Genomic DNA, 15,948 nt, shown 5'->3' with positions numbered 1-15,948 from the left:
GCCTCCCAGATGGGGTGGGGTGGGGGGCATTATCTTGGCAGGACGGTCCAAGGCACGTGGCAAGATCACGAGGTACATCTGCACATCAATGTCCTGGAGATGAGAGCAGTGCTTCTGGCGTTGCGGGCACTTCAAAGCTTTCTCCCTCTTGGGACGATCACGATACATTCAGACAACTTGCCCGTGGTATGGTACCTAAACAAGCAGGGAGGAACCAGATCTTACCCCCTGTGCAGAGAGGCCATGCGAGTGTGGTAGTGGGCAGTATCTTCCCAATGGTTTCTAGTGGCAATGCACATTCCGGGGAAGGCCAATGTGATAGTAGACAGGCTGAGCAGAGCTATTCTCATGCCTTACGAGTTGTCCCTGAACCCTCGGGTTGTGGAGCAGATATTCTACAGGTGGGGTCAGCCTTGCTGCAACCATTTTGCCAATCCCCTCAATGCCAAATGCAGCAATTACATCGCCCTGATCCCCCCACAGGGGGAATCACCCAGGGACGCTCTAGTTCACAATTGGCCCTCCGGTCTGCTCTATGCTTTCCCTCCGTTTCCTCTGTTACCAAGAGTGATTCAAAAAGCCCTATCCTTGGGAAGCAAGATGATTCTAATTGCCCCACACTGGCCTCGCCAAGTCTGGTTCTCCTTCCTCCATCCATTCGTGGTGAACACTCCTTGGATTCTGGACCCACTACCAGACCTACTGACACACATGTCGGGGCAGTTCTACCCCTCCCTGCGAACCGTCAGGTTGACAGCCTGGCTATTCCACTTCCGTCGCTAGTCAGGCTTCATCATTTTTCACCTGAGGTAGTACACATTTTATCGTCCTCTCATAAGTCTTCGACTAGGAAGATTTATTCCAGCAAATGGAAGAGATGCTCTATTTGGGCTCATGGTCAAGGAATCGACCCCTACACAGACCCAGTTCCTGCGGTTTTGGAGTTCTTGTCCATGCTCTTTCAGCAGGGTTCTGCTCCTGCCACTATTAAAGTCCAGTTGGCGACTATTTCTTGCTTTCATACCTCCTGTGAGCCTTCCCTTATGGCTCACAAACTCTGTAAGGCCTTTTTAAAGGGCACCTTATTACTCCGACCTCCTATTTCTGAACCTATTATGCCTTGGGATTTAAACCTGGTTTTGCAAGCCCTTATCTCCCCACCTTTCGAACCGGCTGCTACCTGCAAGTTTTGTCTTGGAAAACGGCTTTCCTGATAGCCATTACATCAGCCAGACGAGTGTCGGAGATTCAAGCCCTCTCCATTAAACCCCTGTATTTAATTTTTCATAAGGGCAGAGTCTCTCTTCGACCTAACCCATCCTTTCTCCCTAAAGTTACATCTACTTTTAATCTCAACCAGTCTATTGAGCTCCCAGTGTTCTTCCCTCAATTTTTGAACAAGGCAGAGTTTAGATTTCATCAACTGGATGTGCACAGACACTTGCAATTCTACCTACACAGGACCAAACATCTACGAAAGTCTGACCGATTGTTTGTTTCCTTTTCAGACAATAGAGCGGGATCCTCTATTTCCAAGGTTACCATTTCCAGGTGGATTGCTAATTGTATTTCCTTAATTTATTCTTCAGCAGGAAAAACTCTACCATTTCCCGTCAAGGCTCACTCTACTAGGGCTGTTTCTGCGTCTATAGCATATCATGCCAGACTATCCTTGGACGATGTTTGTGCTGCAGCCACATGGGCTTCCCCCCATACCTTTGTTACTCATTACAAACTGGACGTGGCCTCTAGGGGTCGGGCTTCCTTTGGTTCCACAGTCCTCAAGAGTGTCTTCCTTTGAGCCTCCCAGGGTAGAGGTGCTGGGGATGTTGTCCCGTGAGTAAGAATGTAGGTGAGATTGGACTACATAACATCAAGAAGTTATTTACTCACCATAACGTTCGATGTATGTAGTCCATCTCGCCTCACATTCTTACGTACCCTCCCACCTGCCCCCTTCCTGGAGGATCTGGAGGTTAGATTTTGTACTAGAGTACCCTTCAATAGTAGTTTGTTTTCTCTTACCTCCTTGGTAGTTGCACATTGTAGTGTTTGTTGTTGTGCATGGGGTGTGTTTGTGGTTTCGCAGCAAACTAGATCTGGGGTTTTGAAGCAGTGCAGCATGGGATACCTGCTTGGCCCAGTCAATGAGAGACTTCGAGCTAGTAAAAAAATTGGCAGAGTTGGAGCCGATATTCGGTTCCGAACCCATGAGTAAGAATGTGAGGCGAGGTGGGCTACATACATTGAACGTTATGGTGAGTACATAACTTCTTGTTCCTTTTTAAAGCTGTAAGAGAGAAGTGACAGAAAAAAACAGAAAATGGCTTGAGCCTTTATTTGTGTCTTCGCTGAGTTTCATCAGATGCTCAAGACCTCAAGCTCTCACTGCAAGCCAACACCAGGAACTCGGAGACAGACTCGAAGAATGCCCACAATCCTACAACGACCCAAAAGTGAACAACAAACACAGGAGACATCCACCAAAATTGTCTCTACAAAATCAAAAGGAAACATCAACTCCACACTTCAACCAAATTAATGAACCAGCCCAATACATTGGTCAATCCCTAAGCCACATCAACAGCCTCACCCAACGAGAAGCCCATTTCTCCCAATGTCCCCGACCACAACAGCCACAAAGACGCACAACCTGACAGAATGACAGCAAACAGTCACAGCATAATACTTTCAGTCCAGCGTCTGTCTCAAGTAATTCCATAAACCACATCATACATTGAGCCACAATGCTATATGACAAACAACCGATCATGTATTTTGCATTAGAAGTATTTTTTTAAAAAGAAAGGGAGAGAGCTTACTTTAGTCATAATATCTGCCCAGAGCTAAATATGGTTACCCTTATGATGGTCACGCTCACATCTATCCCGTTACGAATGAAAAGACCCAGTGACTCAAGTAAAATGATCAAACCACTATAAATATATTATTGGGCAGCAGCTAAAGAACCCAAAGCAGTCATAGAATCTGAGACACAGAACATGCTGTATTCTAATAATAAGAAAAAAATCAGAGATATATTTATAAAACAACAACTATAAATACAATGGTGCCTCTTGAAAACTCTGACAGAACAGCGAGATATAATGAAAAGAGAGTAAAATGAAATGTTATTATTTAGGTATATGTAAATATATCTAAATTACAAACCCAGTCCCACAAGTCAATTGACTTATAATGATACAAAGCCTCAGTATTATACTCAAGTGATGAAAAAATCTCACAATAATTGATCTTGGAGTGGAATTTTTGTCAGAAGAAGATACTGTGAGAGATATGTGTGCTCTCTCAGTTCCATATGACATTACTTCAATCAATTCAAATATATTAGGGAGCCAGGAAGTTAAAAAGCTTATCATATTGTCTCCTTCAGTTTTCTCTGGAAAAGCAAAAATCCTTATATTGTTTCTACTAGATCTTTTCTCTAGATCATCCAGCTTGGCTAATAAAAAAGTATTCGGTTTTAACAAAAATTCGGTGTTATTTTCGTCTTCCAACAGTCTTTTTACCCATATCATTTAAAGATTCTTCAGTTCGAATGATTTGAAGTTTTTGCTGAGTGTTTCTTGAAGTATTTGTTTGGTGCATTTGTCCATGTAGTTTTCAAATTTAAAATCCATTTCATCTATTTTCAGTGATAGCTCCTGTAAATTGGATAATACCATATGAAGATCCTTCTTCAATGAAGTGTCATGAGAGTTAGCTTTACTGTGACTCATCCTGCATGTCTATAGTATGATCTTCCAGTTTTTTTTTTTTACAGGAAAACGTAGGTATTTCTCAATAATTTTATATGTTATTGAAGGAAATTATTTAAATTATTAACTTTTTATAAAGAAAACAAAAAATAATAACATATAAATAAAATTTGCTGTCAGGAATATGTCAGGCACAGCGGAGCTGAGGAATTCTGCTTCTGTCTCATCAGCATCCTAGCCATGCCCCACATTTTCACACACACACATTTAAACTGTCTCAAGACAGATGTACAGTGGGCATGCTGGCGTATTGTCTTGCCTGCCTTTGAGGTAACCAAAAAAATGCCATTCCTCCCTGAAAACATCACCTCTCTCCTACACCACATATCTCCATACTCTACCAGAGTTTGACTGCAATGTGCACTTGTGTTCACACTCGGCTCCCAAGGATGGACATGCCTGGTCTTCCTTGCGAGCACCTCAGCTGCCTGAGCAGCTAATAAAACCTGCATCACCTGCACTGAAGCCAGTGTTGTATCCCTCTACATCATGGCACTGGCATATATTTCCTCCCAGAAGCAGTGTCAGAATTGTCCCCCAGTTAATCTCTTCATCTCCATGTGTTCTTTTTGGTTACAGAAACTAGGGAAAAATGAGTTTTTCACACTGTGGATATGCACTACTAGCCGAGATTCTTCCTGGCGTGTGAAAATGAAGCAGCTATTAGTCTCATTTTCTCTGGGTTGCGGAGGACTAGCATTTGCTATGGTGAATCTTTTTCAAGTGCTACTGTCAAAGGCTGTACTGCTTTGCTAGGGGCATAGTTGCTTCTTCCAATGTCATCTTTAAGAATGCCTCTGTTCGAGATGTGTATATCATGGCCACTTGTTAATTGGTTCTTACTTTCACCAACCCTTGTTAATTAGACTGTGATTGTTTGGTATTTCGGGATAGTTGCTGCTAAGCCTTTCCTCTTGGCTATTTTCCAGCTCCTTCTATGGCTGGAATTTTTTTACAGCTTATATTTTTACTTGTAGCCGCACAGTGAGGAGATCATGATAGTTTATATAACAGATGCTTCATTATGTATCATTATATCTATGAGAGGGCCCTCTTTTTCTGGATCAAAGTTAGGTACTCTCCTCCTTTCTTCCTGTGCACGGACAAGTCTCTTGATCCATTGATTGCAGGTGAAGTTCAGTGCAAGTGATTTGTTAGAGCTGTGGTTGCATTATTTGTAGGTTAACTGTCAGGCCCAGGGGTTAGGTGCACTTTGCTAGTGTGGCAGATAACGTCATTTAATTTGCTGGAACAAAGTGCACCCCCCCCCCCCCAGAAAAATAAATAAATAAATAAAAACTCTGAAGAAAAAATGCAGGATTAGAGTGGAAGAGAATAAATCTAATAGCAGACCCACAAAAACAGTTATCTTCTATTTTTGTATGTATGTAGTTGTATATAAATTCCTTTACTTGTGCAGCTTTAACCTACATGTTGTACAAATTACATGCACAGTGCACCATCATTATTTCTCACCAGTGTCTGGTTCCTCTCTCTCTCTTTCTCTCTCATTAGCTAGTCTCAGTTACTTTTGCATAGTTTTCTTTGATTACAGATTTTCCTTTCCTATTCCATCAAATTATTTTATAAAGCTTTTTGCAACAACAGGTCAAACAGACATCTCAGGCAGTTTATAGATGTCCCACATACAGAAAATAGGGATTGTTCACTAGATAATTTTAAGGATTTGTGATCTATAAAAAGCAGTGCATCACAAAACAATTCCGTGGAGTTAATGGTTGTCTGGCTTGGAGCCAGCAAATCAGATATGCTCTTAGTCTGAGCTACTGGGAACAACAGAGATGTAAAGAAGCAATACGCTCTGACATAAACCATTGCATGTTACATACTGCAATATATTCTTATTCTTCTTTTACCTACTGAGTAGGTTTTTCTTTTATTTAGTGGACCTCTACAGTCTCTTTAAATATTATGCAGAGCTTTGCTGTTACACAGAATGCACAAGAATTCGTTGTTGCTATGTAGTAACATCTTTTTTATGTTTACCCTGGTTGTATTTATTCTCATTTGGTTTGTTTCCCCCTACATTGTTTATTTTAACTCCTTAATTCCTTAACTTTTCCTAGCATTGTTTTATCCCATTTGGATTCTGTTACCTATTGTGTACATATTCCACTTGTTGACCACTGCTTTACCTACTTTTGTTGGGGGTGGCCTTCATTTCAAGATTTTTTTATTTCATGATTGCCAACACATCCCCATGAGAGATTCCCTTTTAGATCAACTGGTACTTAAGAACATATCTAATAGGTTATAACATGTCTCGTTATGTGTTTGAGGGTCTTTTTAAAATTAGTTCTTTAATTTACTTTTTTTCCCCCCAACTCTCTTCAAGCATGAGTGTGCTTTCTGAACTTTGATGCATTGTTGCAGAGAAAAGGAACTCAAATGGTTGTTAGTCAAAGTAAACCTTATTTAATTTGTATTTTATAAGATCACATGGTTAATTTGAGAGTCAATAACTGATGCAGGTGTAAGTGAACACATGTGTTAACCAAGGGATATCAAGTAGCAATGAGAGCGTACAGCTTCTTATAGCAAAGCTGGGCATAGAAGGGGGATCATTCCCGTCATATGGAACAATGTGAGAAGTCGTTCAGAGGTGTACAGGTGTGATGGATGCTTTCACATGATTACTTTCCTTTCACCAGGGTATACTTTCATTATCCTGTGCTGAAGCCGTTACAGAGACAATGGTTTAGCACCACACAAAACTGTACAAAGATAGGCATAACAACATAAAAGACGCAGCTTGCAATGGTGTACTATGTGTATGTAATAGTGACAGGAAATAACATATGCCTCTGTTCCTGTACAAGTGAGTGCTTCATTTATATATGTAGCTAAGTAATAATACTTTCAGGTTTAATAGTCAGTCTGGCATTAATTAGTTTTCAAGGGTTTGGTCCCACCATAGTAGTTTAATATCTGAGGCTTTTATGTATTCTTTGACATGCACAAAACTTAAAAAAAAAAAGTGGGAAGAGAGAGAGAGATGCATTCTAAATAACAAAAATGAACACTAGCCTGAATGTTTATTCTGATAATTATTTTTGTCTGCTGTCAGAGTGTTTGTAACGAAGAAATCAATTTACTTTTAGAAGTAATTTTAATTTATGAATATTGCCTTTTCTGTAATAGGTTGTCCACATGTCCCTGTTAAGCAAGGCAATCTGTATTTGCCCAGCAGTGTTCTGTGAATAAAAATGACAAATGTTATGAGATTTTAGGATAAGAAATATTTTCTTTTATTTGACTGTTAAATAAAACAATTGATATATATTTTAAATATCATAATGTGATGTTAAACCATACAAGCATCTCATATTCTATAGAAGTTGGCTTTTATTGTTGGCAAAAGGTGAAAGCCAGTCCTTTGCCCCGGTTAGTGGGTGTGATTTGTCCTACAAGATCTTATGTTTCTATATTTAAAAACATCCAGTTTGAGCATTTAAAAAAGTGGCAACCCTAGCTTCAGATTTCTGTTGTAGTAATCTTGAACATATTGTTTTAATCACCTCTACATTTAAAAGCCTATTTTGCATAAAGAGTGCTGGACATAAAGGAAGTCTGTTATACTTAACAATTGATTTTGTATTTTTATAGTTTGAAGAATTGATGAACCAGTGTGTAAAGTACAATTCACTTGTAAACTAGAAAAATTTTCACTGCTGACAAGTTTTCCTGTGAATTTCCTTTGTTTCTTTTTCAGATGAAGAAAGTGAATCAGAGGAGGAGACTTTACATTTTTACACAGGATCTGAACCAAACCATCGCTCTCGCAGAAAAAGAAAGTTAGAAACTCAGAGCAGACACAGTCAAAATTTTCTTTCAGTTCATTTTAGTATTAATCATGGACTAGTATCCATATATACAGATGTCAAGGTATGGGACTTCTTTCCCCCCTTTGTGAGTGGAAGAAAGGTTGACATGCTTTGCTCGCTGATTTACTAAGGGTCAGATTATATTTTTTGATCATTGGAAAGCACAGAGTTTCAGTTAACTGCTTTTATTACTTTTCTGATTTAGATCGGGTTATATGTAGTCCTCATGAACTTGCTTTTGAGTCCTAACACAATGTGCAGTAGTTTTCAGGTTTTGCTGTCATCATTGTAGTGTAAGATGTGAGAGTTTTAAATACCTGAAAATATTTGGGGAGGCCTTTGACATGCAGAAAACAGAAAAAGAGAGAGTAACTTAATATTAACTAATATGGGCACCAGTCTGAATATTTGTTCTGCTAATTATTGTCTGCTGTCAAGGTGTTTGTGATGAAGCTTTTTTACAGTCTTCCGTGGACTTGCTTTTAATTTATGAATATTGCCTTTTCATTGGTAACTACATATTCAAAAATGTCTTGCCAAGTCCTCTTTTTCAGATAGGGTTACCACCTGTCTTTATATATTTATTTATATATTTATTATATTTGTTGACTAGAAAGTCTGGCTGATCCATGGATCCTTTTCAACAGTGGCCCAAGAAGTGCAGGCAGGCAAAGACAAACCACACAGTTATATTGAGATGAAAAACAGCAAAACAAAAACAGCAGTACAGTAAAACAAATAACATTTGCAAACAGAATTAGGCAGTAGAATTGTTAGCAAGTATAACATGATAACAAAATTAATAGTGTTTGTAATGTACAAATGAAAGACATTTAGTATTTTTAATGATTTTTTTTGTTTAGCTTTCATGGTAGTTCCCCTTCTTGTCTTGTATGTTGTCATGCCTAACAATACAAAAGTTGCATTATCCCCATGATTTTCCAGGAATGACAAACACATTTTTTGTAATGTTTTAATCTCTTATGTTTTCCTTAACTTGCATGCATGTTTCATCTGGTAATGAACACATCTCAGAAACAGCTGTGTTAAGAATATCTGTTAGTATGTTCCTTTCTCTTCCTGCCATTATCACCTTAAATGAAGACATAAATGATGTCCACCCAATGATAGAAAAACATTATTTTTGCAATGTATCTTGTTATTAACCAAACACATCCAAATAGCAGCCATTAATTTCTACATCCTAACGCTTGACACATCCATTGATGATGGTTACTTGTATTTCAATAAAAGAAAAATGTACTCAGTGTCTTGTAATAAGTTAAATTATAATTCTGTTTGTTGAACTTGAGATAAAGAGAACTAGGTAAGACTTTTGTTTAGATGATCACTTCAGGCCTATCTGGAGTAGGTAAAAACTTTAATCTCTTCCTTAGAACCTTTGTACAGAAAGTCTTCAAAGGCATCAGGCTGTCATGCACATTGTATATTTGGTCTCGGTAATATATTAGACTAATAGAGCACAACTGACCCCATGCTTTGTCATTCTTTCTTGCCAGCCTTACAGATTAGCCAGGATCTCATATTAACTTGCATCACTCAAAAGTTTTTGCAAGTAATGCCAAAAAAGCACATCATTTGTGTTTTGTGGACAGCATTTTTTATGTTTTTGGAGACTAGTTGGCATAATGGTTAAGGTCTTTGCCTCCGATGCACAAAGTACAAGGATTTATCCTGACCTCCAGACAATGCCTGTTGAAGTTTGCATGTTCTCCCTGGGTCTCTGAAAAACATGCTGAATATTTCCATCTCAAACTCCCGCAAGAGTTGAGCTGTGGCAGTGATGTCATCAGAATTAGTGACAGACTAATGGCAATCAGACTCCAGCCCAATGACAGGGCAGTACTCATAATGTCAACATGTACCCCACAGCAGGGTTGTGATGGTGAGGACAAAGTGCATTTAGACAGCAGTTGCGGGACAACATGAACCTATGGTAATGGGTGATTTGAATGCATATACCGGGACAGACAGAACACGGTATGAGGATTGCCTGGGTCCACGTGGTTGGGGATAACAGGAGTAAAGCAGGAGAGACCACTGGTGGCATATGGCTTGATAGTAGCCAACACATAGTTCAGAAAGAGAGAGAGTCACAAGATCACATACAAGAGTGGTCAACATACAACTCTGATGTACTTCCTCCTAGTAAGGAAAGGGCATTGGGATAGAGTCCGAGAGTGCAGTCATTGCCAGTGAAACAGTTGTTCCATAGCAGGAAAAACACTGGTTACCACAATCAGCTGTACGCAGTGGTCAGAGAAGGCTCTAAGGTCAACAGAGCCCAGAGTGAATACCAGGAAATTGAGTGGAGAGAAAGCACAAAAGTTCAAAGAATTATTCAGGACTGTAGTACCTCAAGAAGAAGAGGAAATAGATGGTGGTGAAGAAGAATGGCAGCACCTCAAAGCAGCGTGTGTAATGGCTACAGAACAGCCAGGTATGGAAATAAAATATGTAAGGAAGGCTGGTGGTGGAATGGAGAAGTCCAGGAAGTCATCAAAAGAAAGAAGGAATGCAGGAAAAAGTGAGAGAGAGAAAAGATGGACCAGTCTAGGAATGAATACTGATTGGCTAGCAGTGAGGTCACAAAAGGAGTTGCAGTAACAAAGAACAAGGCATCAGAGGCACTCTAAAAGCTTCTGGAAAGTGACTCCTTAGATGGCACAAAGAAACTATATCAGGTTGCAAGGCAAAGACAGAAAGATAAAGAAAATAGTCAGACACCCTTCGTAAGGGATGCCAGCAGCAACCTGGTCATCAGTCCACAGGACATCAAAGGCAGTTGGAAGGAGTATTTCCAGCAACTTCTAAATGAAAAACAAAATAGAGAAGAAACCACACAGTAGCACAGAACGAAATGATAAAGCGCTTTTCGTTTATGCCAATAAACAAACTTCTTCAGATCAAGAAAAACAAAAAGTCACAGCTTAAATACTCTCTGGGCTAATACTTACAAAGTCAATTAACTACTTAAAGTGAAAGCTGACGTACAAGACACGCCCTATTTGCAAACACAACTAGACTAAAAACTGCTTTTAAAGTAAAAGCTAAAAATACAAATAGTCAGACTAAAAGTACAACTAGCGTTGTCTATAAAAAAATGTGTAAATCTAGCCTACTACTAAGCTAGTGAGGCAAAGAAATAATTACAAGTGCATAAAAACTCCGCTGGTGTTTGTAAAACTGAGTTAATACAAATACCTATGTTAGTGCACTAAACTGTGTATGTTGAAGCACATCAAGTGTGCTGAACATAATTGGTAATAAGTAAAGTATCAAGATAAAACTACAAATTCTCAGCAAAAAATACTCAGCAAAAAATACACATAAGGTCACTGAACCAAGGTGCTCAAAAGCATTACAATAACTGTGTCGTGCTAGTGTGGAAGGTAACCTGACACAGCCTACCTATTAAGGCTCCTAAGTTTAAGAACACTACTTAAAGAACAGTTCTCATTCAGACCTGGTGAACTGTATGCGTTGAGTCTAATTTGCCAAAACAGCTCTCGCTCTTCTAACTTAAGTGGGAGAGGAGCACCCCTGAAGTCCTGTGTGATCTGGTCAATAATCAAAAATTTAAACATATGGTTGGGATAAACTGAAATGTGTTTTGCTAGTGCATTATCAAGTTTCTGCTTCCTGATCGCATAAGTATGTTCATAAATGCAGTCACGTAGGCGTCGTTCTGTTTTGCCCACGTAGAAAGCTGTACAGGTTTGGCACAGCTAAGTAGATCACCATTCTTGAATTACAGTTAGCTCTTGGGTTCAACTTGTATTCGTAATCGTGAACTTTAAATCTATTGGATTCCAAGATGTATTGACAAAAATTACACGCCTGGCATTTAAACATGCCAGCTGTCATTGTTTTTTTAATATTATGTCGTTCGAGGAGAGCTTTGAGGTTTTTTGCCTTTCTATAAACAACCAATGGGTGATTACCAAGTTTTTGGTGTACTGTGTTGTCCTTTTTGAGTAAGTCCCAATTTTTACGTAGTACCTGAACACAGTCACTACTATTGAGACTGTATGTTGTTATGAATGTGACACCAAAACATTCAGAAGGATGCCTACTTGTGTGGACATTTACTAAGTCTGTGTTCGAGGATTCAGTGTCATTCATAAGAACCAATTCTCTATTCAAGATTGGTTTATAAAAATGGCACTGACGCTTAGACGACACTTCTTCTATAATAGTGTCTAACATTTCATGTGGGTAACCCCGGTGTAAAAACATATTCCTTAGGTGTCCGCATTCATTGGCAAAATCACTATCCAATGTGATAATGCGGGCTGCCCTCACTAGCTGACCTTTGACGATCGCCCGCTTCTGATGAAAAGGATGACAACGTGTGTAGCGCAGGAATGAGTTGGAGTACGTTACTTTCCTATATATATTAGCTGTATATTTGTGAAAGCTAGTGTCTTTAGATAGTAAAATGTCCAAGTACGGGATGGCTTCAGTATGGAAACTAGCAGTAAATTTCAAAAACTGTGTAGTTGAATTAAAATAGTCCACTAGCGCTTCACTCGTGGGCAAGTCACCGTCCAGGAGGATAAAAATATTGTCCAAGTAACGGGTGTAAAAAATCACCTGGTCTTTAAATGGGCAGTTAGTGGACACGTGATTGTGTTCCCATTGTGCCATGACTAGATTGGCAATACTGGCCCCACAAGGGGAGCCCATGGCTACTCCAGTTTTTTGCAAATAAAAGTTGTTGTCAAATGTAAAAAAATTGTTAGACAAGACTAGGTCCAACAATTCGTGAACCAGAACCAACTCATTCCCACTACTACCATTAGATCTAAGCACTTGTTCTACCCAGTCCACTGCTTTGTCTTGGGGAATGCAGGTGTACAAATCTTTAACATCAGTAGTAAGAAAATTGTACCTTGCGTTGAAATCTAACTTGTTAATTTTACCAAGGAATGACCAAGAATCTTTGCAGATCTGTGGAAAGTTGACCAAGTATTTCTGTAAAATGTTGTCAATGATTTTAGCACATGGATAGGTAGGAGAACCACGGCCATCTACAAGTGGTCTCATGGGTGGGTTGTGGACATCCTTGTGGATTTTAGGGATACCAAACAAGCACGGGAAACGAGGGTAAGTTGTTGATAAGTAATTGTATGTGTGTTGTGTTACCCTACCCTCGATGAACATTTTCTCAATGTGGTCTTTGATTGTGGTGTACGCTTTATTTATTTCAGAACGCGAGCTGGTAGAATATGAAGGACTGTCCAACAGGCTAAACATCCTATCTTGATAGTCAACTTCATCAAACACAACAAGACCCCCTCCCTTGTCCGGTTTACAGAATCTAATATTCTGAAATTTAATCCAGTCAAGGCATTCCATTTCTTTTTTATTATTAAAATAAGCACTCGATGTTGAATGGTATGGTGTTTTGTTGAAGTTTTGATGAATGTCTAATTCGCAAACCAGTTCAAAGATTTATAAAAGGGGATGGAGTGGGGGTTGTAGGTACTAGGAATCCTAAAATTATTGTCGTCAAGGGGGTAAGAGCCTCCAAACAGCAAGTTCAAGTTAAGCTTCCTAACGTATAATTTTAGGTCTATAATTGATTTGACCAGATCTGCTTTCTGAGCTGGTACGTAAGTGTAACCTTTAGACAATAACTCGACTAGTTCAGGTGTAATATTTGCAGTAGAAAAGTTGTATACATTAAAATCACCTTGTTTGTTCATGAGTATAACAGGAGTGTTAGCAGTACTTTCATTACAAACAGCAGACATGTTATGTGTATTTGTCTCAGTTGTTAAACAAGGGTCATATTGCCCATCAGTAAACCCTGGTGAAGTAACAATGTCAACTTCGAGGCAGTCTCTCAATGGACTGTTGGCGATGGCTTGATGGATCGCTACTGTCTCTGCTTCTGCTTGTTCCTCTGGTGGGAAAAAGCCGCCTGTTGTTTTGGCTTTGCCCCTAAAAAATAGCGTCGACCAGATGATTTTTTACACCCGTTACTTGGACGATATTTTTATCCTCCTGGACGGTGACTTGCCCACGAGTGAAGCGTTAGTGGACTATTTTAATTCAACTACACAGTTTTTGAAATTCACTGCTAGTTTCCATACTGAAGTCATCCCGTACTTGGACATTTTACTATCTAAAGACACTAGCTTTCACAAATATACAGCTAATATATATAGGAAAGTAACGTACTCCAACTCATTCCTGCGCTACACACGTTGTCATCCTTTTCATCAGAAGCAGGCGATCGTCAAAGGTCAGCTAGTGAGGGCAGCCCGCATTATCACATTGGATAGTGATTTTGCCAATGAATGTGGACACCTAAGGAATATGTTTTTACACCGGGGTTACCCACATGAAATGTTAGACACTATTATAGAAGAAGTGTCGTCTAAGCATCAGTGCCATTTTTATAAACCAATCTTGAATAGAGAATTGGTTCTTATGAATGACACTGAATCCTCGAACACAGACTTAGTAAATGTCCACACAAGTAGGCATCCTTCTGAATGTTTTGGTGTCACATTCATAACAACATACAGTCTCAATAGTAGTGACTGTGTTCAGGCACTACGTAAAAATTGGGACTTACTCAAAAAGGACAACACAGTACACCAAAAACTTGGTAATCACCCATTGGTTGTTTATAGAAAGGCAAAAAACCTCAAAGCCCTCCTCGAACGACATAATATTAAAAAAACAATGACAGCTGGCATGTTTAAATGCCAGGCGTGTAATTTTTGTCAATACATCTTGGAACCCAATAGATTTAAAGTTCACGATTACGAATACAAGTTGAAGCTAAGAGCTAACTGTAATTCAAGAATGGTGATCTACTTAGCTATGTGCCAAACCTGTACAGCTTTCTACGTGGGCAAAACAGAACGACGCCTATGTGACCGCATTTATGAACATACTTATGCGATCAGGAAGCAGAAACTTGATAATGCACTAGCAAAACACATTTCAGTTTATCCCAACCATATGTTTAAATTTTTGATTATTGACCAGATCACACAGGACTTCAGGGGTGCTCCTCTCCCACTTAAGTTAGAAGAGCGAGAGCTGTTTTGGCAAATTAGACTCAACGCATACAGTTCACCAGGTCTGAATGAGAACTGTTCTTTAAGTAGTGTTCTTAAACTTAGGAGCCTTAATAGGTAGGCTGTGTCAGGTTACCTTCCACACTAGCACGACACAGTTATTCTAATGCTTTTGAGCACCTTGGTTCAGTGACCTTATGTGTATTTTTTGCTGAGAATTTGTAGTTTTATTTTGATACTTTACTTATTACCAATTATGTTCAGCACACTTGATGTGCTTCAACATATACAGTTTAGTGCACTAACATAGGTATTTGTATTAACTCAGTTTTAAAAACACCAGCAGAGTTTTTATGCACTTGTAATTATTTCTTTGCCTCACTAGCTTAGTAGTAGGCTAGATTTACACATTTTTTATAGACAACGCTAGTTGTACTTTTAGTCTGACTATTTGTATTTTTAGCTTTTACTTTAAAAGCAGTTTTTAGTCTAGTTGTGTTTGCAAATAGGGCGTGTCTTGTACGTCAGCTTTCACTTTAAGTAGTTAATTGACTTTGTAAGTATTAGCCCAGAGAGTATTTAAGCTGTGACTTTTTGTTTTTCTTGATCTGAAGAAGTTTGTTTATTGGAATAAACGAAAAGCGCTTTATCATTTCGTTCTGTGCTACTGTGTGGTTTCTTCTCTATTTTGTTTTTCAGTAGTCTGTTTTGCCTGTTCAGTTTACAACTTCTAAATGAAGATAGTCCCACAGAAGCTGTCCAGCACCAAACACAAGCCTACAGTGAGAGAAGAGGAGGAGTCTACCATAGAAGAAGTAAGAACAGCACTAAGGAAAATGAAGTCAAGGAAAGCAGCAGGCTCAGATGAGGTCACACCAGATATGATAAAGATGTTGGGTAAGATAGTGGAGAAATGGCTCCTGAGAGTGCTCATAGCAGTGTGGAGAGAATGGCATATCCCACATGACTGGAGACTAAGCATAGTAGTGCCAGTGTTCAATAACAGATGGAACATTCATAACTGTGGGCAGTACAGGGGTATCAAACATTGTCGTATTGCATGAAAGTTTTGGAGAGTGTAATTGATAAATGAATATGCTGAGTACTTGTAAGTAAGTTGGAAGATGAACAGTTTGGATTCAGGTCAGGCTACAACACAACTGACCCAATGTTTGCAGTGAGACAGATAGTTGAGAAGAAACTAGTGATGAGGAAAGAATCCAATAAGGCATTCCTCTACTTGGAGAAAGCATATGACAAGGT

General features: G+C 39.2%; 1 protein-coding gene across 1 annotated transcript in view; it reads left to right on the top strand.

Moving 5' to 3' along the window:
• The window catches only part of ATG2B (autophagy related 2B), a 1,825,281-nt gene that overhangs the window by 903,892 nt on the left and 905,441 nt on the right, over window positions 1-15,948 (top strand). Inside the window, exon 19 of the mRNA XM_044074646.1 lies at window positions 7,513-7,685. Coding sequence (XP_043930581.1) covers window positions 7,513-7,685 — 173 coding nt within the window. The remainder of the gene's footprint in view (window positions 1-7,512; window positions 7,686-15,948) is intronic.

This window comes from Protopterus annectens, chromosome 6.part0 (genome assembly GCF_019279795.1).
Source record: "Protopterus annectens isolate FY-2018-M chromosome 6.part0, PAN1.0, whole genome shotgun sequence".
Taxonomy (NCBI): domain Eukaryota; kingdom Metazoa; phylum Chordata; order Ceratodontiformes; family Protopteridae; genus Protopterus; species Protopterus annectens.
The sequence above is the reverse complement of the archived record's forward strand: the minus strand, read 5'-3'. Positions and strand labels throughout refer to the sequence as shown.